Below are 27,797 nucleotides of genomic sequence, written 5' to 3' on the forward strand. Positions count from 1 at the left end.
AAGTTGCAGACAGGACCTTTGTTCCCTCCCGGAGAGCCTGTTCCTCATCCCAGCCTGTCCAGACTGCTCTGCACAAGGCCTGGCCGTGGTGGCAATGCCCAGGGCTGTGACAATCAGGAAATAGAGGCCTGGGTGGTCCCAGTCATATCCACAGAGGTACCAGGCAGGGCCGGATAGGATCCGTAACAGGGGGCTGTTACAAGTGACCTGACCAGACACAAGCAGCTTTGAGAGTCACTGCAAAGCAAGAAAGGGGTCATGGGGACCCCGAAGCGGTGGGTTTTCAGCCACGCCTGAGAACCAACCACCCCTCTTGCATCTCTCTGCTGACTCACCAGCACTCCGGCCTCTAGTCAAGCCTCCTCAGTCCCCCCTCGCCACGGTTCCCATCTCCAGGCCTTTGCACTTGCTGTTCCCCTGCCTGGACCACCAGGAGCCCTTTCTACAGCACAACATTGGAGCCACCCACAGCTCCCTCAGGATCGGGCACATCCCTGTACCACATTCAATGCTCCTGGTCCCTGACAGCTCAACCCAGCCCCTACACAGGTCCCTGAGCCACGAGAAGCATACCATGCCCACAGGCTGACCGTGGTCTGCTTGCACAGGCTGCAGCATCAGATGCTTTTTTTTTTTCTTTTGAGACAGAGTCTCGCTCTGTCACCCAGGCTGGAGTGCAGTGGCGCAATCTCCACTCATCGCAGCCTCCAAACCTCCACCGCCTGGGTTCAAGCAATTCTCATGCCTCAGCCTTCCTACGAAACTGGGATTACAGGCGTGCACCAGCACACCTGGCTAGTTTTTGTAATTTTAGTAGAGACAGGGTTTTACCTTGTTGGCCAGGCTGGTCTCGAACTCCTAGCCTCAAGCGATCCACCCGCCTCGGCCTCCCAAAGTGCTGGGATTACAGGCGTGAGCCACCGCGACCGGCCTGACGCTTTTTGAATTCAAGTCTAACATGTAACTGTCCTGAAATTCACAAAAGCGTCAGCCACAGCACACCACTGCCTCCAATCCCCTGCATCCCTGCCCCCGATCCCCTGCATCCCTGCCCATGCCCTAAAGCCCTGGTACCCACCTTCTCCCTCTGAAAAGACCTCTGCTTGTTCTCCTGTGCATCTACCTGCCCTGAGGGATTGGGGACTGCCCCCATCAAGTGGAACTTGGACAGTCAATCTGGTGATCAACGGCCTTGCCTCCCACCTGAGTCAGTCCTGCCACCTGCTGGAATCCCACCCCTCAGAGACAAGGTCGGCAGCAGGCAGCGTGAATGGGAATCAAGGTTGGAATGGAGGTGGGGCTTCTGGTGGGGGCCGTCTGGGTCTCCGTTCCAGGCAGAGCCTCTCACCAGCCCATGGTTGGCTGGAAGAGACCCAGGAAGCTTGCAAGTAAGCCTGTCAGCCAGCCAAGACGCCCCCGGGACTCATGCCCTGGGAAACTGCCTTGCGCACAGGCTGTGTCCTCTGCAAACGTCAGGCATGGAGGAGGTGGCTGGACAGCAAGCCCCTCCACAGGGGACCTGGGGGGTGCCTGAGGGCTGGGCCACTCATCTCTGGGCAGTGGCTGAGGGTCTGGGTGCAAGAGAACTGGAAGATGTTTACAGGAGCTGTGGGACACAAAGGTAGTGGCCTGAGCAGGGAGTGGCCGGGCACACAAGCATTACACCTCCATCCCCAGCACCCCTCCACATGTGCATCTACCGAAATCTTGGACCCAGCCCTGGCTGCCTGGATGGAGGCTGGAACCTGGGCTCCAGTGAGTGTAAGGATGGCAAGGGTGAGTAAGATATTCACTCATTCAGCCATTTATTTATTCAGTGATTCATTCATTCATTCACTAATTCATTCATTCATTCACATATCCATGCAGCCCGTTCTCTGAGCCTGGTGCTGGGGAATGCAGCGCCCTAGAGAGATACAAACTGTGCCCCATTTGAAGCTGGCTTTCTAGAGGAGGGGGACAACTCTCTCTAAAAAGAGAAATAAAACTGAGAATTTTAGATACACAAAAGTACTGTCCAGCCTAGGTACGTAGCGAGACCCTGTCTGTACAAAAATTTTAGATTCAATAAAGTTGAAAGAACTAAGAATGAGGACGGGGAGACTTGAGTTAGGGCGGTCGGGGAGGCGTCTTAGAATAGAAATCATTTGAGTTGGGTGTGCTGGCTCATGCCTATAATCTCAGCACTTCGGGAGGACAAAGAGGGCAGATCAACTGAAGTCAGGAGTTCGAGACCAACCTGGCCAACATGGCAAAACCCTGTCTCTACCAAAAATACAAAAAATTAGCCGGGCGTGGTGACACACATCTGTAATCCCAGCTACTTGGGAGGCTGAGGCAGGAGAATCACTTGAACTTGGGAGGTGGAGGTTGCAGTGAGCCAAGATTGTGCCACTGCACTCCAGCCTGGGCGACAGAGTGAGACTCTGCCTCAAAAAAAAAAAAAGGTGGCCGGGCACAGTGGCTTACTCCTATAATCCCAGCACTTTGGGAAGCTGAGGAGGGTGGATCACGAGGTCAGGAGATAGCGATCATCTTGGCTAACATGGTGAAACCCCATCTCTACTAAAAACACAACAAAATTAGCCGGGTGTGGTGGCAGGCGCCTGTAATCCCAGCTACTCGGCAGGCTGAGGCAGGAGAATGGCATGAACCCAGGAGGCAGAGCTTGCAGTGAGCCGAGATGGCACCACTGCACTCCAGCCTGGGTCACAGAGAGAGACTCTGGCTCAAAAAAAAAAAAAAAAAAAAAGGCTGGGCGCGGTGGCTCATGTCTGTAATCCCAGCACTTTGGGAAGCCAAGGGGGGCGGATCATGAGGTCAGGAAATCGAGATCATCTTGGCTAACATGGTGAAACCCCGTCTCTACTAAAAACACAAAAAAATTAGCCGGGCGTGGTTGCGGGCACCTGTAATCCCAGCTATTGGGGAGGCTGAGGCAGGAGATCCCTTGAACCCAGGAGGCGGAGGTTGCAGTGAGCCGAGATCATGCCACTGAACTCCAGCCTGGGCAACACTATCTCAATAAAAACCAAACCAAAACAAAACCACATCTGGAGTGCTGGCTCCCTCGGGCTCCTGGGAACTGCAGGGGCAGGAAGGGAAATGGGAAGACCAGGGTGGGAGCTGGGGCAGGTGTCACAGAGGGTTTGTTCCTGAGTTTTCAGGATTCAGGGACCTGGGATTCCTTCCATCAGCATCTACTGAGCACCTCCTGTATGCAGGAGTTGTACTCTAAGGCAGGGACACTGTGGTGATAAAGACACATAAAGTCCCCCAAACTCCCAGTTTCAGGCCAAAAGACAAGACCAGCTTTGATATGATAAATACACAAGGGCTCTGCAGACAAACACAGAGGAAAAAGGGGCCCAGGATGGGAGGGGAGGGACTGGGCCTGATCCTTCCGGGTCCTCCCCATGGGCTGCCTGCTGTGTTCTCAGCCCTAGAGGAGGAGGTGGGAGCCCGGGGTGACAGGCAGGCAGGGTAGCAGCTCCATCTTAAGCAAGGAGTCCCTAAAAGCATCCAAGGCTGTCAGGGAGGCTCTGTCATGCCCATAAGGGGCCCCACCCTGGGACTGTCCTGTCCTGTCCATTCAGACATGAGCGCCCCGTCCCTCCTCACTCTCAGGCTAGAAGGCTCTAACCTCCTTCCTCTACCACGCTCACATCCAGTGGGTTCAACCAATCCCATGAATTTGCTCCAGGGCACCCCTCTCTCCCGACTGGGGCAGCCCCCTAGAGGAGCAAAGGTTTGACTCCAAAGCCCAATGTCTTGCTACACAGGCAGACTGGTTTGAATGGTGTCCCCCCAAAATTTGAGTCCTCCTCAGAACCTCAGACCTTATTTGAAAATAAGGGTTTTTCGGCCAGGCGCAATGGCTCATGCCTGTAATCCCAGCACTTTGGGAGGCTGAGGCGGGTGGATCACCTGAGGTCAGGAATTTGAGACCAGGGCCAGCCTAGCCGAAATGGCGAAACCCTGTTTCTACTAAAAATATAAAAATTTAAAAATTAGCTGAGCATGGTAGCACGTACCTGTAATCTCAGCATGCTTAGGTAGGAGAACTGCTTGAACCCAGGGGGCAGAGGTTACAGTGAGCCAAGATTGTGCCATTGCACTCCAACATGGGCAACAGAGCGAGACTCCGTCTCAAAAAAACAAACAAAAAAAAAAGATGAAAGAAAATAGGGTTTTGTTTTCTTTTGTTTTTGAAGCTGGGTCTCGCTCTCTCACCCATCCTGGAGTGCAGTGGCGCGATCATGCTCATTGCAGCCTGTCTCTTGCGCTCAAGAGATCCTCCTGTTTCTTTTTCTTTTCTTTTTGTTATTCAATGTAGACGAGGTCTCATTATGTTGCCCAGGCTGCTGTCGAATTCCTGGGCTCAAGTGAGGCTCCCACCTTGGCCTTCCAAAGTGCTGGGATTATAGGCGTGAGCCACTGTGCCTGGCCTGGAAATAAGGTTTTCGAAGACATAGTTAAATGAAGAGGGGGTCATAGTGGGTTAGGTCTGGCTCTGATCTAATAACTGGTTTCTGGGTTTTTTCTTTTTTTGAGTCAAGAGTCTCACTCTGTTGCCCAGGCTGGAGTGCAGTGGTGCAATCTCAGCTCACTGCAACCTCTGACTCCTGGGTTCACGCAATTCTTCTGCCTCAGCCTCCTGAGTAGCTGAGATTACAGACACGCACCAACAGAGCAAGCTAATTTTTATATTTTTTTGTTTGTTTGTTTGTTTTGAGACGGAGTCTCGCTCTGTCGCCCAGGTTGGAGTGCAGTGGCCCGATCTCAGCTCACTGCAAGCTCCGCCTCCCGGGTCTACGCCATTCTCCTGCCTCAGCCTCCCGAGTAGTTGGGGGGACTACAGGCGCCCGCCACCTCGCCCAGCTAGTTTTTTGTATTTTTTAGTAGAGACGGGGTTTCACCATGTTAGCCAGGATGGTCTCGATCTCCTGACCTCGTGATCTGCCTGTCTCGGCCTCCCAAAGTGCTGGGATTACAGGCTTGAGCCACCGCGCCCGGCCAATTTTTATATTTTTAATAGAGACGGGGTTTCACCATGTTGACCAGGTTGGTCTCGAACTCCTGGCCTCAAGTGATCTACTTGCCTCGGCCCACCCGATGAAGAGGGGCTCATGGTAGATTAGGGCCGGCTCTGATCTAACAACTGTTTTTGTTTTTGTTTTTGCTTTTTTTATAAGAAGGCCATGTGAGGATACAGATGGACAAACGGGGAGAAGGTCATGTGAAAATAGAGGCAGAGATGGGGGTGACACAGCCAAAGAACACAGGAGCCACCAGAGGCGGGAAGAGGCAGGAAAGGATCCTCCCCAGAGCCTTCAGAGGGAAGGCGACACCACTGACACCTTGATTTTGGACATCTGGCCCCTAGAACTGTGAGAGCACAATTTTCTGTGTGTTTTTTTGTTTGTTTGCTTGTTTTTTGTGTTTTTTTTTTTTTTTTTTTTTTTTTGAGACAGAGTTTTGTTCCTGTCACCCAAGGCTGGAGTGCAGTGGTGAGATCTTGGCTCTCTGCAACCTCTGCCTCCCGAGTAGCTGGGATTACAGGCACCCGCCACCACGCCCAGCTAATTTTTGTATTTTTAGTAAAGACGGGGTTTCACCATGTTGGCCAGGCTGGTCTCGAACTCCTGACCTCAGGTGATTTGTCCACTTCAGCCTCCCAAAGTGTTAGGATTACAGGCGTGAGCCATCTCGCCTGGCCAACTTTCTGTGGTTGTAAGTCATCCAGCTCATGGTCATTTGTGGCAGCAGCCACAGGAATGAAGGCAGTGATTGTGGACGAGGGACTGGTAACTCTGAGCTCCATTTCCTCTGCAGGCAATGATAGGGCCTCTTTGGAGGCCAGTGGCATGAGGTTCAGAAGGTAATCTCCATCAAATGTCCTAGCACTCCATGGATGCTTACAGCTGCTACTGGCCTGACCATGACCTGGACTATTACTTTTTCTTTTTTTTTGTTTCGTTTTTTTGAGGTGGAGTCTCACTCTGTTGCCCAGGCTGGAGTGCAGTGGCACAGTTCTCAGCTTACTGCAAGCTCCACCTCCCGGGTTCAAGTAATTCTTCTGCCTCAGCCTCCTGAGTAGCTGGGATTACAGGTGCCCACCACCACGCTCGGCTAATTGTTATATTTTTAGTAGAGACGGGGTTTCACCATGTTGGCCAGGCTGGTCTCGAACTCCTAACCTCATGATCTGCCCGCCTCGGCATCCCAAAGTGCTGGGATTATAGGCGTGAGCCACCACGTCCGGCTGACCTGGACGATTTCAAAAGCACCTCTTGAACTCTCTCACTCAGGTCTAACCTCCCCCAGAGCCCCCCACCCAGAGGGAATCTTTTTTTATTTTTAAGAGACAGGGTCCCATGGCTCACGCCTGTAATCCTAGCACTTTGAGAAGCCAAGTTGGGCTGATTGCCTGAGCTCAAGGCTTCAAGACCAGCCTGGGCAACATGATGAAACCCCGTCTCTACTAAAATAAAGAATAAATTTTAAAAATATAACTGGGTGTGGTGGCTCACGCCTGTAATCTCAGTATTTTGGGAGGCCGAGGCGGGCGGATCACGAGGTCGGGAGTTTAAGACCAGCCTGGCTAACATGGTGAAACCCTGTCTCTACTAAAAATACAAAATAGCCAGGCGTGGTGGTGGGCGCCTGTAATCCCAGCTACTCAGGAGCCTGAGATAGAGAATCACTTGAACCCAGGAGGCGGAGGTTGCAGTGAGCCGAGATTGCACCATTACACTCCAGCCTGGGCGACAGAGCGAGACTCTGTCTCAAAAAAAAAGAAAAAGAAAAAGAAAAAAAAAACAAGACCAGCCTGGCCAACATGGTGAAACCCTGTCTGTACTAAAAATACAAAAAATTAGCTGGGTATGGTGGCACACACGTGTAATCCCAGCTACTCGGGAGGCTGAGGCAGGAGAATCACTTGAACCCGGGAGGTGGAGGTTGCAGGGAGCCAAGATCGCGTCACTGTACTCCAGCCTGGGTGACAGAGCAAGACTCCGTCTCGAAACTAACTAACTAAATAAATACATACATACATAAAATTAAAAAAATAAATAAATAAAATAAAAATTAGCCAGGCATGGTGGCAGGCACCTATCTATAGTCCCAAGCTACCCAGGAGGCTAAGGCATGAGAATCACTGAGCCTGGGAGGTGGAAGTTGCAGTGAGCTGAGATTGCATCACTGCACTCTAGCCTGGGTGACAGAGCAAGACCCTGCATCAAAAAAAAAAAAAAAAAAAAAAAAAAGAGAGAGAGAGAGACAGGGTCTCCCTTTGTCTCACAAGAGGTTTAAGTGCAGTGGTGCAGTCACAGCTCATTGGCAGCCTCGATCTCCTGTCCTCAAGCAATCCTCCCTCCTGAGTAGCTGGGGCTACATACGTGTGCCACCATGCCTGGCTATTTTTTTCCTTTTGTAGAGATGGGGTGTTGCCATGTTGCTGAGGCTATTCTTGAACTCCTGTCCTCAAGTGATCCTCCTTCCTTGGCCTCCCAAAGTGCTGGGATTACAGGGATCTTTCTTGGTTACAAATCTGATCATGTCACCCCAGATTCCGGGTGCTCACCAATCTCCTGGCAACTGAGCAATTAGATCCCATATGATCCCAGCCTTAGCTGCTGGCAAACTCCTACTTGATCTTCCAGACTTAGCCCAATGAGCACCTCCTCCAGGATGCCTTCCCAGGTTCCCCCAGGCACAATGAGTGCTCCCTTCCTTCCCAGTGGCTCCTTGGCATGAGATGGAAACCTGGCCACATTTCATCCTCCATCCCCAACCCAGTCCCAGATTATGCCCACTTCTTTCATCCGAGGCCCTACCCTGGTACCAGCCTGGCTGAAACCACCAGACATCTCCCGGGCCTCCACTCTGGGCTCCTGCCACCTCCACTCCTGCCCTGCTCTCCACAGCAGCCACAGGGTTTCTGAAAATCCTAACTGAGACCATGCCTCTCCCCTGCTCACACACCTGCCACAGTTCCCCATTGCTCTGAAGTTCCTTGTAGCTTGGCTCCTGCCTGCCCACCTCCTTGCCTTCATCTTCCTCCTCTCTCCCACTCACTTTGTTCCAGCCATAGCAGCCTCACTGTTCCTCAAACATGCCAAGCTCATTCCCACCTCAGGACCTTTGCACATGTGGTTCCCTCTGCTGGGTATGCTGTTCCCAGCTCTCAGCGGGCCAGTTCCTCCTCTTCCTTAAGGTCTCAGCTCATGCTCACTGCCCTAGAGAGGCCCCTCTGACTTTTACAAGAGGCTTCCCTGCTCCTCTGGTCACTAATACATCCTCATATTCTATTTTCTTCCTAATACAAAACACTTTTCTTCCTTCCCTCCCTCCCTCCCTTCCTCTTTCTTTTTCCTTCCTTCCTTCCTTTCTTCCTTCCTTCCTTTTTTTTCTCTGTCTCCCTCCCATCCTCCCTCTCTTTTCTCCCTTTCCCTTTCCCTTTCCCCTTTCCCTTCCCCCTCCCCTCCCCTCCCTTCTCCTTTCTTTTTTTCTCTCCCTCCCTCCCTTTCTCTGTTTTTTTCTTCTTTTTTTTTGAGACAGAGTATCGGAGTCTCCCTCTGTCACCAGGCTGGAGTGCAGTGCCGCGATTTCGGCTCACTGCAACCTCCAACTCCCTGGTTCAAGGGATTCTCCTGCCTGCCTCAGCCTCCTAAGTAGCTAGGATTACAGGCACTCCCGACACCACCCCAGCTAATTTTTTGTATTTAGTGGAGATGAGGTTTCACCATGCAGGATGGTCTCTATCTCCAGACCTCGTGATCTGCCCACCTCGGCCTCCCAAAGTGCTGGGATTACAGGCATGAGCCACCACACCCGATCCCCTTTCTCTCTCACTTTCTTTCTGAGACAGAGTCTCACTGTCACCCAGACTACAGTACAGTGGTGCAATCATAGCCCACTGTATCCTCGACCTCTTGGGCTCAAATGATCCCCCCATCTCAGCCTCCAGAGTAGCTGGGACCACAGGTAGGCACCACCCCACCTGGTTAATTTAAAAAAAAAAATTGTAGAGATGGGGTCTTGTTACATTGCCCAGGCTGGTCTCAAGCTCCTGAGCTCAAGTTATCCTCCTGTTTTGGCCTCCCAAAGTTCTGGGATCACAGGCGTGAGCACCTGCATCCAGCACATAACACTTGCTTAATTGATGCCCCATGAAATTCCACAAGGGCTGACCTGGGCTGGCCTTTGTTGATTGACTAAATGACCACCACCTCTGTTTTCTCCACAACCCCATGGGCAGCTTAGTGCTGACCCTGGATGTCAGTCAATGTTCACCAAGGAGTCCTGGCTCGTTGGCTCACGTCTATAAACCCAGCAGTTTGGGAGGCTGAGACAGATGGATTACCTGAGGACAGGAGTTCGAGACCAATATGGCCAACATGGTGAAACCCCGTCTCTATTGGAAATACAAAAATTAGCTGGGCGTGGTGGCGCATGGCTGTAATCCCAGCTACTTGGGAGGCTGAGGCAGGATAATTGCTTGAACCCAGGGGATTGGGGGCGGAGGTTGCAGTGAGCCAAGATCATGCCACTGCGCTCAGCCTGGGTGACACGGTCAGACTCCGTCTCAAAACAAACAAAACAAAACAAAACTAAACTGAAAAAAAAAATTCACTGGAGAAAGGCGCACAGGAGCTGCCTTCCACAGAGCTGGCCTACCCTGGGGACTGTCTCCAGCGAGACCACGAGAGCTGGGAGGTAGAGGCTGTGTGTGGGGGCAGGAGTGGTGGGATAGAGCTCTTCCAACCTGGCTCAACACCCCACTCCTAGGTCGTCTGGTCTCTCTGAATAGGTTCCCTAACTCCAGCGATCAAAGAAAGTGGACAGTAACTCCCCGGAGGGTCTAGAAAGCATAGTCCTTGCTATCATCATCATCATGATATACATGATATAATAACAATTATTATATTAGTATTATTTTTCTTTCTTTTTTTTTGAGAGGGAGTTTCCCGCTCTTGTTGCCCAGGCTGCAATCTTGGCTTGCAACCTCCGCCTCCTGGGTTCAAGCGATTCTCCTGCCTTAGCCTCCCAACTAGCTGGGGTTACAGGCATGCAGCACCATGCCTGGCTAATTTTGTATTTTTAGTATAGATGGGGGTTTCACCTTGTTGGCCAGGCTGGTCTTGAACTCCTGACCTCAGGTGATCTGCCCGCCTCGGCCTCCCAAACTGCTGGGATTACAAGCGTAAGCCACCATGCCCGGCCTTTTTTTTTTTTTTTTTTTTTTTTTAATTAAAGAGATGGGAGTCTCGCTTTGTCACCTAGGCTGGAGTGCAGTGGCCATTCACAAGCATGATCATCGCTGACTGCAGCCTCAAGCTCCTGGACTCTTGATACTTTCACCTTAGTCTTCTGAGTAGCTAGGACCACAGGTACACGCCACTGCACCCAGCTTGTTATTATTTCAAAAGCTGGCACGTTTTCCTCAGGTCACCCTTTTATTTATTTTTTATTTATTTATTTATTTATTTATTTATTTATTTTGATACAGGTGCCCACCACCATGCCTGGGTAAATTTTGTATTTTTAGTAGAGATGGGGTATCGCCATATTGGCCAGGCTGACCTCAAGTGATCCACCTGCCTTGGCCTCCCAAAGTGCTGGTATTACAGGCATGAGCCACCTAGCCTGCCCAGTTACCAATTTTTCTATCCAACCCTTGATCCATCCCCACCCCCAAAGGTGACCCAAGTCTGGGACTCACTCACCCTAGGGTGCAGGAGTATCCTCGCCGAGCCACTGCAAAGGGGCTGTCCCCTTCAGTCCTGCTGGTGACCACTTGACTGGGAGAGAGGGTGGCTGATGCTGCTGCCCTTCCTGTCCCTTTGAGATCTGTAATGATCAGACAGGGCGTGCAGGGTAGAGGCGGGGACCTAAAAGAGTAGGGTGCAGACAGCTCCCGGACTACAATGATCTTTTTTATTTTTTAGTTTTTTGAGACAGAGTCTTGCTCTGTCACCCAGGCTGGAGTATAGTGACGTGATCTCAGCTCACTGCAACCGCCGCCTCCAGGGCTCAAACAATTCTCCTGCCTCAGCCTCCCAAGTATCTGGGATTACAGGTGCCTGCCACCATACCCGGCTCATTTTTGTATTTTTAGTAGAGATGGGTTTTGCTGTGTTGGCCAGGCTGGACTTGAACTCCTGGTCAGAGGCAATCCACCTGCCTCAGCCTATTACATACAATGGTCTTTAGAGCAGATCTGCGAGATCTGTGATCCCGGCTTGGTGTGGCTGAGCTAGGTCATCTCCTAAGCTTTCAGGAAGCTTAAGAACAGTGGCTTTATTGCTCCAAAGGGGCCCTGGGCAAGCCCCACCTTTTCCATGTCCCCTCCCTAAGGCCACTCCTCCTTTCACTGGGTTCCGGACACTAGACACTGAATGCTTTATCTGTCTTTCCCAATGCTGTTCCTGCTCACCCCCTACATTGCCCCTAGTTCCTTCGCCGCGGGGAGATCTAGATGGGTAACATTCCGGGAGGTAACATTTTCTCACCCAGACTGGAGTGCAGCCGCATGAACACGGCTCACTGCAGCCTTCACTTCCTCGGCTCAAGCAATCCTCCCACCTTTGGCCCCCAAGTAGCTGAGACTACAAGTGCGCACCACTACACCTGCCTAAATTTTTTATTTTTTGTAGAGACAGGGTTTCAGTACGTTGCCCAGGCTGGTCTCAAACTCCTGAGCCTGCCTTGACCTTCCAAAGAATTGGGATTACACTTGTGAACCACCTTGCTTGGCAGACCAGCTGATCTCTTGCTCCCCAGCTGTGAAGCTGCCCTGGGGGCCTGTAACTCCCTTGGGGTACTCGCTTCATCTATATAGTGCTGTCTGCAGAGGGCTTATAGAAGCACATGTTACCCAAGTCTGATCCTGGAGAAGGGGGCAGAAAGGGACAGCCCATGGTGGGCAGGGGCAATGCCAGACCCCAGAACAGGACTGAAGGGGAACACTCAGCTGCCCTTTCTCTCACCAGGACCTTGGGTCGGGGCAATGGTCACCTTGGATGGCTCAGGGACCACCTGTTCCAGCCAGGGGGACCTTGATGCTGACCCTAGCCTTGGGAGGGCAGGGTCTTGTCCAAGGTCACTCAGTGGGTTGCTGCGCCAGAGTAAAAATTCTCTCCTCCGTGGCTCCAGAAGCTTTGGCTTCCCCATCTAGAAACCCCCTCCCCTCAGGGATTTCCTTTGATGAGATCTTGGGCAGCCTGAGGAGGCTGGGAGCGGGGGAACAGGGGGGGGGGACAAGAGGAGGTGAGATCTGGGAGCCCCGGAAGAGAGCGAGGCCGGAGCTTCTTGGCTCAGTCCTGTCTGGGTCTCTAGCTGGAGGAGAAACTTGGAGAAAGTAAGGAATCCCCCCAGTTCTGGGGCCCTGGCACCCCACGCTCAGGGTTAAACGGCGGCGGGGGCAGAGGATCTCAGAGCTGACCTCACCAGCTGGGTCCCGGGATTTGTGGATCTGACCAGAAACCCGCTCTGCCCCAGCCCGGCTGGGTGACCTTGGGCTAGTGGTAACCCTCTCTGGGCCTCAGCCCCTCCTCCTGTCCGGGAGAGGGGAGGGGGGAAGGGAGAGAGCTTAGGGAAAAGAACAGCAGCCCGGAGCCCAGCGCACAGTAGGCTGGCAGGTGGGGGGGTTCCCTCCCGCTGTGCAGCCGGGCCAGCACAGGGAATCCCCGCCACCACGCAAGAAGAAAGGGAGAAACATGGGGGGACAGAGAGGGAGGAGGGGGCAACGCGAACCAGCGCTCCTTTCCCCCCACCACTGAGGAGGTGCAGGCGTGGAGGGTCCCCATGTCCCCACCTTCACCTCGCGGAGGGAGGGGGATGTCTGCGCATCCCCAGACCTGGAAGCAGGAACACCCTCCTCACAGGGCATGGGGGTGGGGTCAGGAGCTGACTCCCGGGATCGGTGTTGGAGGGCGGAGGTTGAAGAAGGGATGCCCCCCTCCTCCCGCAGCTCCCCTTTGAATTCCCGGAGTCGGGCAAGCTTTGACCGATCCGCCCACCAAAGAGAAGGGGACCGCCGCTGGGACCGAACGCTCCCCGCCGTGCCCCCCACTGCCACTCACCGGCCGGAGTCGGCCGCCGCAGCCGGAGTCCCTGCGCCCTGCCCGAGCGCGAAGACAAGTGCACGGCCGGGCAAGGGCGTGTGAGCCGGGAGGGTGTGCGCGCGCCGCCGCAGAGCCGACCCCCTCCCCGCCGACCTGGGCCCCGCCCCGCCGCCCGGGGAGGGGGCGCGGACCCCGCAGGCCGAGGGAGGCAGCCTGGGCCCTCCCCCCGCAAGGCGTCTCCTCTAGAGCCGGGATGGAATCCCCCGCCAGGTCTCTCGCCAATGCCCACTCTCCCCCCTCCATCCAGGGGCGTGACAGCAAATCTTAGAAAACGGTCAAAGAGATGGGAGGACCCTCTGCCGCCTCTGGCCCAAGGTGCTCATCTTACAGATGGGGAAACTGAGGCCCAGAGAGCGGAAGCCCCTGGCCAGGGCCCAGTGTCCCGGCAGCACGGAACAGAGGCTGCTCCCCTCACTCTGGGCGGCCGCTCTCCCAGACCCAGGAAAGAACAGAGTCAGGGAGAGAGGAAGGCAGACAATTAAAGCCTCCCCACCACGCGACTGGGGAGGATCGGGGGACCCAGAGGCTTCGGGCTGCTGGCGACATTGACTGGGCTGGAAGGTCCCAGATAGGAAGGGGGAGCCTGGGTGGCCAGAACCAAACCACAGAAAACTTCTCTATTTCACTGTTGGGCTGGTGACACCCTCCATCCAACCTGCGCGATTAGGGACCCCTCCAGCCTGACTGGCCAGGGCTTGGGTGGCAGAGTTGTGAAGGTCACTCTGCCACCTTAGAACAATGTGGCTCCCGGGGGTCTGGCTCGGTAGGGGATGGGAGGGAGAAGTCCAGGGGCAAGCACCTCCCATGACCTCGGCCCTGCCAAGCCCCTTTCTGAGCCTCAGTTTCCCTCCAGCGAATGGACAAGTGCCCACCTCCGGGGTCCCTCCAGCTCTCCGAGTCCGTGGGGCCGCCGGATATGTCTTGCTGTTCTCCTTCAGCTGTCCCCCTCCAACAGAAAGCGTGGCTCCAGCTCAGACCACAGTGTTCCTCCTCCAAGCCCCCTGCCCCGCCCCGTCTCTGAACCCCCACCCACCTTCAGCCTTGGTCTGGGGTGGGGGACGAGGAGGGGGGTTCCTCTTGGAAGCGGGGAGGCTTCTACAAACCTCCATTCTGGTTTTTGTTTTTTGTTTTTTTTTCCTCTCTTTTCTTCCATTCATTCTAAAAATAGCCCTCCCCCCTCCCCAGCCCCCCGGCGGGGAGCCTCTCTGGAAAGGTAACGAGCTTCCCAGGCGGGGTCTGGAGGCCGGGATTCCGAGGCGCGGGCGGGGCTCGGGGACGCAGATACCGAGGGGAGGGGAAATTGGGAGCGCGCCCCCCTCATTGTGTGTGAGATGCGCTCAGAGGGAGCCGCCGGTGTGACCGTGACCGTGTGGAGGGAAAAAGAACAAAGGGGAGGAGGCCTTCGGGTCTGCATTGTGGAGGCAGAGAGCCGGTGGGTTCGCAGGAGCCGGGGACGAGGGGTGCCACCCAGCAGCCTTCCTGGGGGGACTTCCCGACCCTGTTGGGGAAGGCTGTGACCCACGCTTTAGTCAGACACAGTGAAGGAGAGTCAGGCTGCAGAGGTGACAAGGACACCCATGATCAGGGGATTCCCTCGTGCCCCGTGGACCCCACAATCGCCCAGTAGAGCCCGAAAACCCTCCCCAGTCCCGCGGCTCCTCCTGTCCCCGCCACAGTCCTTCTCCCTGACGCAGCCACAGACTTCAGTCCTCACCCGTGTGACAGGTCACGTCCCTGTCCCGCATGACCGTCCTCCCCCCACCTCCCTTCTCTTCTTGAACCAAGAGGATCACCCTGACTCCTCACGGGCCGGCGCGCTCTGCCCCCCCAACTCCCACCCTTTGTTCCAGTCCCTCCGCGGTCTCCCTGGACCGCCCACCACACTCTGGACACGCCCAGCGTCTCCCCCTAACCGGTTCAGCCTCAGAGCCTTTGCATCTGTGGTTCCTTGGGCGGGGATCGCCCTTCCCTGGCTCTCCTCACCCCTTATCCCCCACCCGTGGTCTTCAGGGCTCCATCCGAGGTCTCCTCTTCCCTAGAGTCGCCGCTTCTCTGGGCACGTCGCCCTGGTTTACTGTTCTCACTGCCCTCAGCTCCTGGTGTGAACTTGCTTGCTCTTTCATCTTCTCCTCTCCCCATCCCTGGGAATGAGGGGCCAGGTGCAACTTGGTCCTGGCTGATGGGAGGAGAGGGCCGCTCCAGACCCAGCACCACCCCAGGAACTACCCAGCTTCAAATAAAGGGACAGCACCACCCTCTGCCCAGCTAGCCGCCCTATAAATGCTTCCAAGACACGGCACAGCAGATCCACGGCCGGCTTCTGCAGGGGCGTCACCTAGGTCAACGAAACTAAAAACACAGGCGCCCACGTGTCCCCAACCCGGGACCGCTTAGCCCGTTTCCGGAATAATATGCCCCTGGGGAAAATGATCCGCAGGGACCGAGTTCTCGGCCTGTTGAGCACAAGCCAGGCCGGAGGCGCAACTGTTCCACTGTTTCGATGGCGAATAAGAAAAAGAAGAGAACATGGCAAGTGGGGGAAGTGTTGGGGGAGGCGCTGGGGACAGCCTAGGGCCAGGGACCCCTGTGGGCTGACCTTTCCCCCTTTGTTTTGATAACAAAACAAAGTGTTTTGTTATCTTACACTTTTTGAAACCAAAGGGAAGGATAAAAGGGAAACTGCTTTGTTGGAGGGGACAAAGGCCCAGAGAGGGCATATATCCCCGTGGGATGAGGACGCCGTTGTCCGTGTCGAGAAATGCAACACTCCTTCCCCAGGACTTGCCCCCATAAAATCACCCTCAAATGTTTTTTTCGTGAGCACCTACTACGTGCCTGTGTGCTTATGTGCCCAGAGAGTGAGGGAGGCTGCCCGAAAGCAGAGCCCTGGAGGTTCCTGGAGGAGAATGTGCGGGTGTCTAGGACCCGCGGGGCGATGTGGCCTTGGCAGGGCCAGGCCCATAGGGGAGGGTCTGGGGGTCGTGGGGGGTGGAGGAGCGCTTAGAAAATCCCCGAGGGTGTGCGCTGCGCCTTTGCGCATTCCCCTGCCTAGCCCGGACTCGACTTCAGGCTGCTGTTCAAGGCCAGGAGGACGGCAGATGGCTGGGGGAGGGGATGGCGAGGTCCGGGGGGACACCCCACATGCCGGGCTGTGGGGCTCTAGGCAGGCGGGAGACAAAAGCGTCTTCCGCGAGGGTCCGCACGGCTTTCGGAAAGGATAGGGACAGGTGGTGTGTAAATTTGGGGGGTTGGGGGGGAACAACAATAGCCAAGATTAGGGCTGCTGGATAAAGTAGAGGATACGGAATGGGACATACTTATAATAAAAAAATTGCTCGTTTATCTGAAAGTCAAGTTTAAGTGGGCGCCCGTTTTTTTTTTTTTTTTTTTTTTTTTTTTTAATTTTTTTCCTAAATCTGGAAACCTTAAGCTCGGACTCGAAGATCCTGACTTTCTGGCACAGCAACCCCCACCCTCGCAGACCAATCTGCTGGGCAGGAGGCTGCAGGAGCCTAAGGTGTCCTCCAGCGCCCCCTCCCATCGCCCCCACTGCCCCAATGTACCCCTCTCCTTGTCCATATCCCTTCTCTACTCCCTAAACTTCCCCTCCCATCCCCCTCCGCCTTTGTCGTCCCCCTCCCTCTACGCTTTCCCCCGTCACCCCCTCCCTGGCGCTCACCCCCAGGCTCGCCTCTCCCTGCACCCCTCCCTATCGTCCCTATCCATTGCGTTTTCCCCCACCGCTCCCTCCTCCGCACGCACCCCTCCTCTCCTTCTCTCCTCCCGCGCCTCTCCAGCGTCGTCTCTTCCCCCACGGTCTCTTCCCCCACGGTCTCTTCCTCCCCAGCACTCGCTCCCCCGCGCCCATCCTCTACTCCCCCGCCGTCCCCCTGGTGCTCGAGGGGGAACCCCGGCTGCAGGCGCGGAGCCCCGCGCAGGCGCAGAGCCACCCGGCTTCCCCGAGGCCGCCGCCGCCCGCGCACTGCGGCCCGCGCGCCCGGTTGCTAAGGCAACGACAGGGGCTGGAGTGGGAACCTCCGGAAGACCCCGCTCTCGCTCCCTCCCCCGCCACCTCCTCGGCAAACCCCACTCCGGTTTGAGCCGGTTTCCCCGCCCAGCCCCCATGCGCACTGCGGCGGGTGAGGATTCCCCGGCCCTCAGGGTGGGCGGGTGGGGGGGGGGGGGGGGGGGGGGGGGGGGGTCGGGTGGGGCCGACGCATGCGCGCTGCGCGCGGCTTCCCCTCTTCGGCTGGCGCGCGACGGGAAAGCCCCGGCGCAAAAGGCGAGCACCCCCGCGCAGGCGCAGTGAGCGCCCGGTGGCCCCGCGGCCCAGACCGGTCGTCCTGGCAACGCACGCGGGGCGGACTGGGCGCGCACGGAACTCCCCTCTCACGCCCCCCCCAGCTCTCTGCGGCGGAGCTGGGGATTCCCTGCTGCCAAAGCGCACGCGCGGGCTCGGGATTCCGCGGGGGCGGGGGTGGAGGCGGAGGCGGGGCCCGGACCCGGGCCAGGGGCCGAAGCGAGTAAGGGCCTTTCTGTAACAGGGAACAAACGTTATTACTTTGTCTTTGTGCCCGAGGGCTGACGACCACCCTCTCAGCTCCTGTCCTGAGTTTCATCCTCACTCTTGTCCCCCGGCTGTCCCTCTGCAGGCGCCCGGAAGAGCCTGTCGCGCGCCGCTCTGATCCGCTCCCTGCCCTGCTCACAACCCCACCGGGGCTCCCTATCGTCCTGGGGTGAAGCCCCACTCCTTTGCCTGGCGTCCGAGGCCCTGTGTGCCCAGTCGTGGCTGGTTGGCCCTCCCGTCGGCTTCTTCCCTCGGGTCGATTACCGTTGGTCCCCGACCACCTGTCATCCCCAGCCACAAAGACCCTAACATGGTCATGTGGGCCAAGCCCTTCCCGTCGTACGCTCCCCAGGTACCATCGCCTTGATTCTCCAGATAGCCTGGGTTTGGGCGCGGTTTTTAGTCCCATTTTACAGGAGAAACTGAGGCTTAAATCATTCAGAACCTTGTCTAAGGTCTCAAAAGAGGCAGAGGTGGGATTCGAACCTAGGCCTCCATTTGTGGGGAGCTATGTGGGCTATTCCACCCATTTCCTGGCTGGCACCTTCAGCCCCGATTCTGGGCCCCAAAACTGCCCCTGCTGCCTTCCTGGCGGCTCTGGGTGCTTCCTGGCTATGTAACATAGGCAGGTGACTTAGTTTTCTTTTTCTTTTCCTTTTTTTTTGAGACAGAGTTTTGCTCTCCTTGCCCAGGCTGGAGTGCGATGGTGCGATCTCGGCTCACTGCAACCTCCACCTGCCGGGTTCAAGCGACTCTCTTGCCTCAACCTCCAGAGTAGCTGGGATTACAGATGCCCACAGCACACCCAGCTTTTTTTTTTTTTTTTTTTTTTTTTTGAGATGGAGTCTCTCTCTGTTGCCCAGGCTGGAGTACAGTGGCGTGATCTCGGCTCACTGCAACCTCTGCCTCCCGAGTTCAAGCGATTCTCCTGCTTCAGGCTCCCGAGTAGCTGGGATTACAGGCATGCACCACCACGCCTGGCTAATTTTATATTTTTAATAGAGATTTATTAAATCTCTAGTAGGGTTTCTCCATGTTGGTCAGGCTGCTCTTGAACTCCCAACCTCAGGTGATCCACCCACCTCAGCCTCCCAAGTGTTGGGATTACAGGCATGAGCCACCGTGCCCAGCCTTAGTTTTCTTATATACAAAGAGGATCAATATCTCATAGGGGCTGTCCCCAGGGCTCAGTGAGGGGCTGCTGCCACCTGTTTGGCCAAGGCCTGGTGCCCAGTAGTGCCAGTGCCTTTCTCCTCCCACGTGGGGGACTCTGCACATTGGTGCCCCCTGCAGGATGCCTTACCTTCCTCTCCTTTCCTTAACCCTCACCAAAGGTCTCTCCCAGATATCCCACATTTCCTACAGTCACTGTCTCAGGGTTGGTTCTTGGGGGACCTCCAAACTAAGCTAGTGCCCACCATATATTGGTTAGTTTTTATGTCAACTTCAGCTGTACCCAGTTTATTTTTTTGAGACAGGGTCTCGCTCCGTCGCCCAGGCTGCAGTGCCAATGGCACAGTTAGGGCTCACTGCAACCTACTCACTGCAACATCCAACTCAACCTCAAGGGATCCTTCCAACTCGGCTTCCCAAGAAGCTGGGACCACAGGCACATGCCATCACGCCCTAATTTTAAACTTTTTCTGTAGAGACAAAGTCTTGCTTTCTTGCCCAGGCTGGTCTCAAACTGCTGGATTCAAAAGATCCTTCCATTGTGGCCTCCCAAGTCCTGCAATCATAGATAGGCATGAGCCATGGTGCCTCGCCTGTACCTAGTTATTCCTGGCACCTTTTACCCTCCGTTGAACAGGAAGTGGCGTGACTCCCAGACTTTTGCACGTGTGATTTATTTGACTTTTCTGTCCCTTGTCTGTGTGGAGAGCTCCTATGCATCCTGAAAGATACATTCCATCTCCCACTTCTGGGCAGAGCCTAGCCCCCTCCAGCCTGCCCAGCCAGCCCTGACTACACAGAGCTGAGGACCTCTGTGGGGACCTGCATGCACCTAAGACTTGTGATCTGGGAGGATGGTGTGTTTTTTGTTTTTTGTTTTTTTTGAGACGGAGTCTTGCTCTGTTGCCCAGGTTGGAGTGCAGTGGCTCACTGCAACCTCTGCCTCCCGGGGTCAAGTGATTCTCCTGCCTCAGCCTCCCAAGTAGCTAGGACTACGAGCACTTGCCGCCACACCTGGCTAATTTTTTGTATTTTTAGTGGAGACAGGGTTTCACCATGTTGCCCAGGCTGGTGTTGAATTCCTGAGCTCAGGTGATCCGACCACCTTGGCCTCCCAAAGTGCTGGGATTACAGGCGTGAGCCACCGTGTCCGGCAGGACAGCGTTCTTGGTGGAGGGAACAAGCCTGCTGTGTTGGAGGCTTGAGAAGCCAAGAGTAAGGAGGCTGGAAGTACTGAGCTGAGAGGGTAATGGGGAGTCAGGGGACAGCAGGGCTGTCCAAGGCCAGGCACACAGTGGGGCCTTGATGGCCATTTCTGGCACCAGGGGCTGCTCCGACCTCTACCCAGGCCCACTGCCCACTAGGTAAGTGCTGCAGATGATCTGACCACTGCAACTTTTTTTTTTTTTGGCGGAGTCTTGCTCTGTTGCCCAGGTTGGAGTGCAGAACTGTGATCTTGGCTCCCTGCAGCCTCTGCCTCCCAGGTTCAAGCAATTCTTGTGCTTCAGCCTCCCGAGTAGCTGAGATTATAAGCATGCATCACCACACCCAGCTAATTTTTGTATTTTTAGTAGAGACGGGGTTTCACCATGTTGGCCAGGCTTGTCTCGAATTCCTGATCTCAGGTGATTCGCCCACCTTGGCCTCCCAAAGTGCTGGGATTACAGGCATGAGCCACTGCACCCAGCCCTGACCACTGCAACTTCTGGGGGTACCTCCTTCCCCTGCTCGCCCTCCTGGGTCTAAGCAATTTGCTCAGCCCACACAGCCTCATAGGCCCATCTCCCAGCTGCTCTTCCTCTGTTCTTAAGGGCTGGCTAAGCTCTAGGAAGCCAGAACTAAGTTCAAATCCCACTCCACCCTTCCCAGGCGTGCAGTCTCCGACGGGACGCTTGCTCACACCCACTCCAATCCACCTGCTCACTGCAGCCTCCAGGCCTTTCCCGGCCCAGTGCCTTCCTCCTCCCTCTGCGATGAGATCTGACTCATCCCCCACTAAGGAAGAAATCCTCCACTGGGAAGCCTGCCCAGGATTCATCACAGAAGGATTTGGCCCAGATGCCTCCTCTGTAGGAATAACACCACAGCCGTCAGCATTTCCTGACCCCAAACACAGCATGGAACCCCCAGTGAAGTCCTAGGGCCCACCCTGAACTAGAATCTCAGGAGGCAGACAGCCTCCAGCTCTTCTCTGGCTCTGCCCCAGAAGTGTGGCCAACACCTCCACTTCCACCTTTCTGAGCGTGTGCAGGGGATAGCGGAGCAGGTCCCTCACTGGACAAGTGGCACAGTCAAGGAGGGGTGCTGGCAGGAGCCGATGAGGTACAGCTGGCAGTAGGAAGGAGTGCGCTGTTGGGGCTCTTGTCTTTTCTAGCTATGGTCCCAGTGCGGTTCATAACAGGTCCCCAAAGCTCTTCCCTCTCCCCCGTCTCCGCCCACCTCTCCCCACCCACTCACTTAGGCTTCAAGTGCCTCACTGCAGCCTTGCCGCCACCTTTATTGGGCACTCAGCTCTGAGGCTCTACACACACGCGCTGGGGGATGGGAGGGGGTGGGGTGTCACTTGGGGCAGGGATCCTCTGGCGGGAGGACGGGTGGCTGGTGATAACAGCATGGCCCCGGGGCCTGACGCCTTGGCCCCCCCCGAACGCTCTGTGACCCTTGAAGCTGACCTGGCGTAAGGGCGTGCAGAGTCGTGACCTGGACCACCCGTGGGTGAACTGGCTCCCCCAGTTCTGGGCTCACTTGGGGGCATTGAAGGGCACAGCCCGCTGGTTCATGGGGTTGTCGGGAGAGCGGAGCCACTCCTTCTTGAGCAGCTGTTTCAGCTGCGACAGCCGCATGTTGGGGTTCTCTTGTTTGAGCCGCGGCAGCTGGGCTTCCTCAAAGGCTGTGAAGGCTGCCCGCATGCGTCTTTCTGGGTGCCGGTCGGCCGCCTCCTCCGCCACGCTGAGTGGGGATGGACATGCATGTCAGGGGGCCTTGGGCGCAGCCTCGCCCCGAAAAGCCCGGCCCCGCCCCCCGGTAGCCCCGCCCCCTCGGAGGTCTTAGGTCCCGCCCCCAGAGGACCAGCTCCACCCCTGGGAAGCCCCAGGCCCCGCCCCGTTACCTGAGCACCGCGATGGCGTCCTCGATGGTGCGGGCCTCCATGCTGCCCTCCTCCAGCACGCGGCGGTTCACGTTCTCCTCCAGCGGCACCTCCAGATGGCTCTTGGCTTTCTCGGCTGGGCGGGTGGGTGGGTGACAGAGACAGAGAGAGATAAGCAAAGATGCACAGTTCCAAGGAGATGAGATAGAGACTGGCAGGAGAAGCTAGGGGCGGGAGGAAGGCGGGAGAGATGAGGGGGTATGGAACCGACTTGAGCTGGTAAGCCCTCTTGGGAGAGGTCCCACCCTCCCGGCGCCCAGTTCTCTGCCTTCCTTTGCGGCAGCCCTGCAAACAAGAGGACCCCAGGGGGCCCAAGCCCAGAGGTTGTCTGTGCTCACGGCCAGGCTTACCAGGAGGCGGCCTACCCACCCACCCTGCACCACGCGGAGCCCTGGCAGCTTCTCTAGGGGCCAGGAGGGGGTCTAATGGACTCAAAGTCCACTGCCTCTGCAGTGGGCAAAAGTGCAGCTCCAGAGCGGGATGCCGCCCCACCTGTGTCCGGGGCCTCCCTGAGCTGATGGTCTCGGCGCAGCGTGTCCTCGATCTGGGCCCGGGTGACCTTGCTGGACGTGGCCACCCGCGGCGCCTTGCCGCCCTTGAGCTTGGAGTCCTCCTCCTCCAGCAGGCGCTGCGTTTCCTTCTTACGTTCCAGCTGGTCGAGGCGCCGCTTCTCCTTCTCCTCCTGCAGGGGCCGCGTGCATGGTCAGGCAGAGGACCCCACACCCCCGCGGCACCCACTAGCCTGGGGTTCGAGTTTTCATCTCAGCCAATAAAGATTTAGACTCTCTGCTGGGTGCAGGGGACATGCCAGGAACAAGATGGGTCCTGGTGCTGCCCTGGGCGGGGGATGTGAGGCCAGCAGGGGAACCTTGGACAGGGCGGGTGGGTGGCTCTTGAAGAAGTGACGCTCCTGGGTCCGAAGAGGGCCGGCCAAGGGGGAGAGCGGGGGAACAGGGGCGTCCTTAGAGGCAGGGGTACTAGTACAAAGGCGCCGAGGCAGGAGCCATTTGTTATAACAGGAACAGCTTGGAGGCTGGAGTGGGAGTGAAGGGGGCGGGGGAAGAGGTTGGGAGGGAGATGGCTGGGCCATGCGGAGCCTCTGGAGGCCAGGGAGGGGTTCATGTTGGATTCTAAGAGCGGTGGGAGGCCTGGACCCGTTTCAGGCTAGGGCAGGGGCTCTGTCCTTATGAGTCGGGCAGCACTGTCCACTTTTCCCTGACGTGGGTCACTGAAGCTGAAACTGATCCCACATCGGCCACCCAGGGAAGCCCTGATGCTCGCTGGATGAGGGACATCTGGGCTAGGGGACTTGCCCTTGCCCTGTCCTGCACCTACCCCAGGGGGCCGAGTGAGCCCATGGTTTATATATAGTGCTGCTGGAAGCTCAGGGCAGTACTCTGCCCGCTGCCTGGCACTCCCGCAGGGCCCTGGTCTTGGACACCCTTGCCTGCCCGCTCACTGCTTGAGACTCCACCATCTGACTCTCACACCTTCAGCCTTCCCAGGGATGATCCCCACACCCACAGTGTCCCCCTGGGACACTACCACTGCGTCTCCAGATAGATTTGACAGAAGGAAATGTCACAGAATAGGGGTAGACGCACCTAAGACAGCGCCAGGGCCTGACCCCCACCCCCACCTGCACAGCAGGAAAGTTGGAGGGGGTGTTAAAGTCAAGGATGTTAGAGTGCACAAACAGCTCCCACTGCTGTGCTGAGGAGGCTGTTTCTCCCTCGGTCAGAGGCAATGTCCTGAGGCTCCCTGACTGACGCATGTCACACACACATTCTGATTCAGACAAGGCCCTGCCTGAGGCTTTTTTTTTTTTTTTTTTTTTTCCTGAGACAAAGTCTTTCTCTGTCAGCCAGGCTGGAGTGCAGAGGTGCGATCTCGGCTCACTGCAACCTCTGCCTCCTGAGTTCAAGCAATTCTCATGCCTCAGTCTCCCAAATAGCTAGGATCACAGGTGCCCACCACCACGCCTGGCTAACCTTTTCTAATTTTAGTAGAGACGGGATTTCACCATGTTGCCCAGGCTGGTCTCGAACTCCTGACCTCAAGTGATCTGCCTGCCTTGGCCTCGCAAAGTGCTGGGATTACATGTGTGAGCCCCTGTGCCTGGCCAATGCACGATGTTTGAAGTGAGGAGAGGTATCACTGGTGGGGGACAGACCAGGATGGGTATGAGGGAAACTCACAGGGCTGGGAATGTTCTAGAGAGCAGGGGTTGACAAACTGTAGCCAACTGCCTGCTTTGGTAAATGTTTTCTTTTTTTTTTTTTTTTTTGAGACAGAGTCTCGCACTGTCGCCCAGGCTGGAGTGCCGTGGTGCGACCTCAGCCCACTGCAACCTCCGCCTCCCAGGTTCAACTGATTCTCCTGCCTTAGCCTCCGGAATAGCTGGGATTATAGGTACCCGCCGCCATGCCTAGCTAATTTTTTGTACTTTTAGTAGACATGGGGTTTCACCATGTTGGCCAGGCTCGTCTCGAACGCCTGACCTCGCGATCCACCTGTCTTGACCTCCCAAAGTATTGGAATTACAGGCAAGAGCCACCACGCCTGGCCCCTTTGGTAAAGTTTTATGGACACGCAGCCATACCTATTTGCTAACCTACTGTCAGTGGTGGCCTTCATGCTCAATGATAGGGTCTAGTGGCTTCCTGTCTGACCCCTAACTGAAGACTAAGCTATTCACCACCTGGCCCCAACTGCCTGTCCAACCCTCTCTATACCTTGTCCCGGGTACATGCAATACAGGTGTGCTCAGAGGTACATGCTCTCTGACCTACACTCCTAGGACAGGCACGCTTTGCTGTCCCTTAATCAAACCTCTTAACAGGCCAGAGGCAGTGGCTCACGCATGTAATTCCAGCATTTTGGGAGGCTGAGGTGGGCGGATCACTTGAGGTAAGGAGTTGGAGACCAGCCTGGGCAACATGGTGAAACCCCATCTCTGCTAAAAATACAAAAATTATCCAGGCGTGGTGCCATGCCTGTAATCCCAGCTACTTGGGAGGCTGAGGCAAAAGAATCGCTTGGACCTAGGAGGCGGAGGTTGCAGTGAACTGAGATCACACCACTGTACTCCAGCCTGGGCGACAGAAACTGTCTAAAAAAACCGAAAAACCAAACAAACAAACAAAACAAGGCCAGGTGCGGTGGCTCACACCTCTAATCCCAGCACTTTGGGAGGCCAAGGTGGACGGATCACTTGAGGCCAGGAGTTTGAGGCCAGCCTGACCAACATGATGAAACCCCATCTCTACTAAAAATTAGCCTGGTTTGGTGGCACACACCTGTAATCCCAGCTACTCAGGAGGCTGAGGCAAGAGAGTGGTTTGAACCTGGGAGGCAGAGGTTGCAGTGAGCCAAAGTCGCACCACTGCACTCCAGCCTGTGTGATAGAGTGAAACTGCCTCAAAAAAAAAAAAAAAACAAAAAAAAAAACGCTTAACAAACTAGAAGGTGCCAGTCTGGCTCCAGCTCTTCCTCATAGCCATGTGATCTGGGCTTTCTGCCTTCTCTGCCTGTTTCCTCCCAGAGGATGGGGCCAACACCAGTGGCCAAGATGCAGGCCACGGGGAGGGCTAGGCCAATGATCCTGACTCTATGGGCGGAAAGGTCTCTGGATTCTCTGTCTGGATACTGGATCTTTTTATTTTTTTATTTTATTATTATTATCATTATTATTTTTTTGAGACGGAGTCTTGCTGTGTCGCCCAGGCTAGAGTGCAGTGGCGCAATCTCAGCTTACTGCAAGCTCCGCCTCCCGGGTTCACGCCATTCTCCTGCCTCAGCCTCCCAAGTAGCTGGGACTACAGGCGCTCGTCACCACGCCCGGCTAATTGTTTTGTTTTTAGTAGAGAGGGGGTTTCACCTTGTCAGCCAAGATGGTCTTGATCTCCTGACCTCGTGATCCACCCACCTCGGCCTCCCAAAGTGCTAGGATTACAGGTGTGAGCCACCACGCCCAGCCTTATTTTATTTTTTTGAGACAGACTCTTGCTCTGTTGCCCAGGCTGGAGTGCAATGGCACGATCCTGGCTCACTGCAACCTCCGCCTCCTAGGTACAAGCGATTCTTGTGCCTCAGCCTCCCGAGTGGCTGGAACTACAGGTGTGTGCCACCACGCCTGGATAATTTTTATATTTTTAGTAGAAATGGGGTTTCACCATGTTGGCCAGGATGGTCTCAAACTCCTGACCTCAGGTGATCTGCCTGTCTCGGCCTCCCAAAGTGCTGGGATTACAGGCGTCAGCCCCCGCACCCGGATGGATACTGGATCTTTGACATCATTTTTCCTTTTGAGTTTTCAACCTTCCTATAGTGTCAAAATTTTGATGATCCCCCCACCCCAAACTATAAATATCTTCATGGACCCAGTGCAGCAGGGTGGGTAGGGGTGGGACTGGAAGAGGGCCAGGGACAGTCAGTGTGTGCTAAAAACAAGGCAGGATCTACCCCTTCACAGAAAGGTGATGGAAGGCCAGGCGCAGTGGCTCATACCTGTAATCCCAGCACTTTGGGAGGCTGAGGTGGGAGGACTGCTTGAGCCCAGGAGTCTGAGACCAACTTGGGCAACACAGTGAGATGACCCCCCTTCTCTACACAAAATACAAACAATAGCTGGGCATGGTGGTGCATGCCTGTAGTCTCAGCTGCTTGGGAGGCTGAGGCAGGAGGCTTGCTTGAGTTCGGGAGGTCAAGACTGCATTGAGCTGTGATCATGCCACTGCACTCCAGTCTGGGCGACAGAGCAAGACCGTCTTTAAAAAAAATATATATATATATATATGACTGGTAAAGCAGGTGGAAATGTCCAGATTCCCCCCAAGAACTGGGCATGTTGTCTGGAGAGCAGCCCCTAAGCTGGGGGGTTGCTTAGGGAGCCGGTGTCTCAGCTACCCCAGGGGTGGAAACCAGGAGCTGTGGCTAGCATGGGTCACTGGCGCCACCTACTGGGCCAAGCAGATCAGCATCAGCCCTAAACCACAATCCAGACACCAATGAAGCAAGCACTATGTGCTTGGCCCTGGGCTTTTTGATGGATCTCAGGTCACGTTCTCATTCTGTTGCCCAAGCTGGAATGCAGTAACATGATCATAGCTTACTGCAGCCCTGACCTCCCAGGCTCAAGTGATCCTCTCACCTCAGCCTCCCAAGTAGCTGGGACGACAGGCATGCACTACCATGAATGGCTAATTTTTACATGTTTTGTGGAGATGGGGTCTTGCTATGTTGCCCAGGCTGGCCTCAAGCAATCCTCTCACCTCAGCCTCCCAGAGTACTGAGATTACAGGCATGAGCCAGCACACCAAACCATGGCTTTTAAAAAATAAACACCTGGGCCGGACGCAGGGGCTCACACCTATGATCCCAGCACTTTGGGAGACTGAGGCAGGCAGATCACCTGAGGTTGGGAGTTTGAGACCAGTCTGACCAACATCGAGAAACCCCATATCTACTAAAAATACAAAATTAGGCCGGGTGCGGTGGCTCACGCCTGTAATCCCAGCACTTTGGGAGGCCGAGACGGGCGGATCATGAGGTCAGGAGATTGAGACCATCCTGACTAACATGGTGAAAACCCGTCTCTACTAAAAATACAAAAAAAAATTAGCCTGGCGCGGTGGCGGGTGCCTGTAGTCCCAGCTACACAGGAGGCTGAGGCAGGAGAATGGTGTGAACTCGGGAGGCGGAGCTTGCAGTGAGTGGAGATCACACCACTGCACTCCAGCCTGGCCGACAGAGCGAGACTCCATCTCAAAAAAAA

General features: G+C 55.6%; 2 protein-coding genes across 30 annotated transcripts in view; both read right to left on the reverse strand.

Moving 5' to 3' along the window:
• KCNN1 (potassium calcium-activated channel subfamily N member 1) overlaps positions 1-21,299 on the reverse strand; it is a 56,476-nt gene extending 35,177 nt beyond the window's left edge. The window contains exon 1 of the mRNA XM_050769902.1: positions 21,296-21,299. The gene's annotated coding sequence lies outside the window, so the exon portion shown is untranslated. The remainder of the gene's footprint in view (positions 1-21,295) is intronic.
• Positions 21,300-21,342: 43 nt separating this feature from the next.
• The window catches only part of CCDC124 (coiled-coil domain containing 124), a 112,976-nt gene continuing 106,521 nt past the window's right edge, over positions 21,343-27,797 (reverse strand). For all 29 annotated transcript variants that reach the window (XM_050769784.1, XM_050769789.1, XM_050769790.1 and 26 more), the window contains 3 exons: positions 22,514-22,703; positions 21,983-22,097; positions 21,343-21,822 (listed from right to left, as the gene is read on the reverse strand). In XM_050769784.1, the coding sequence (XP_050625741.1) occupies positions 21,615-21,822; positions 21,983-22,097; positions 22,514-22,703 (513 nt within the window). In that variant the 3' untranslated portion in view covers positions 21,343-21,614. The remainder of the gene's footprint in view (positions 21,823-21,982; positions 22,098-22,513; positions 22,704-27,797) is intronic.

The sequence above is a fragment of the Macaca thibetana genome, chromosome 19 (genome assembly GCF_024542745.1).
Source record: "Macaca thibetana thibetana isolate TM-01 chromosome 19, ASM2454274v1, whole genome shotgun sequence".
Taxonomy (NCBI): Eukaryota; Metazoa; Chordata; class Mammalia; order Primates; family Cercopithecidae; genus Macaca; species Macaca thibetana.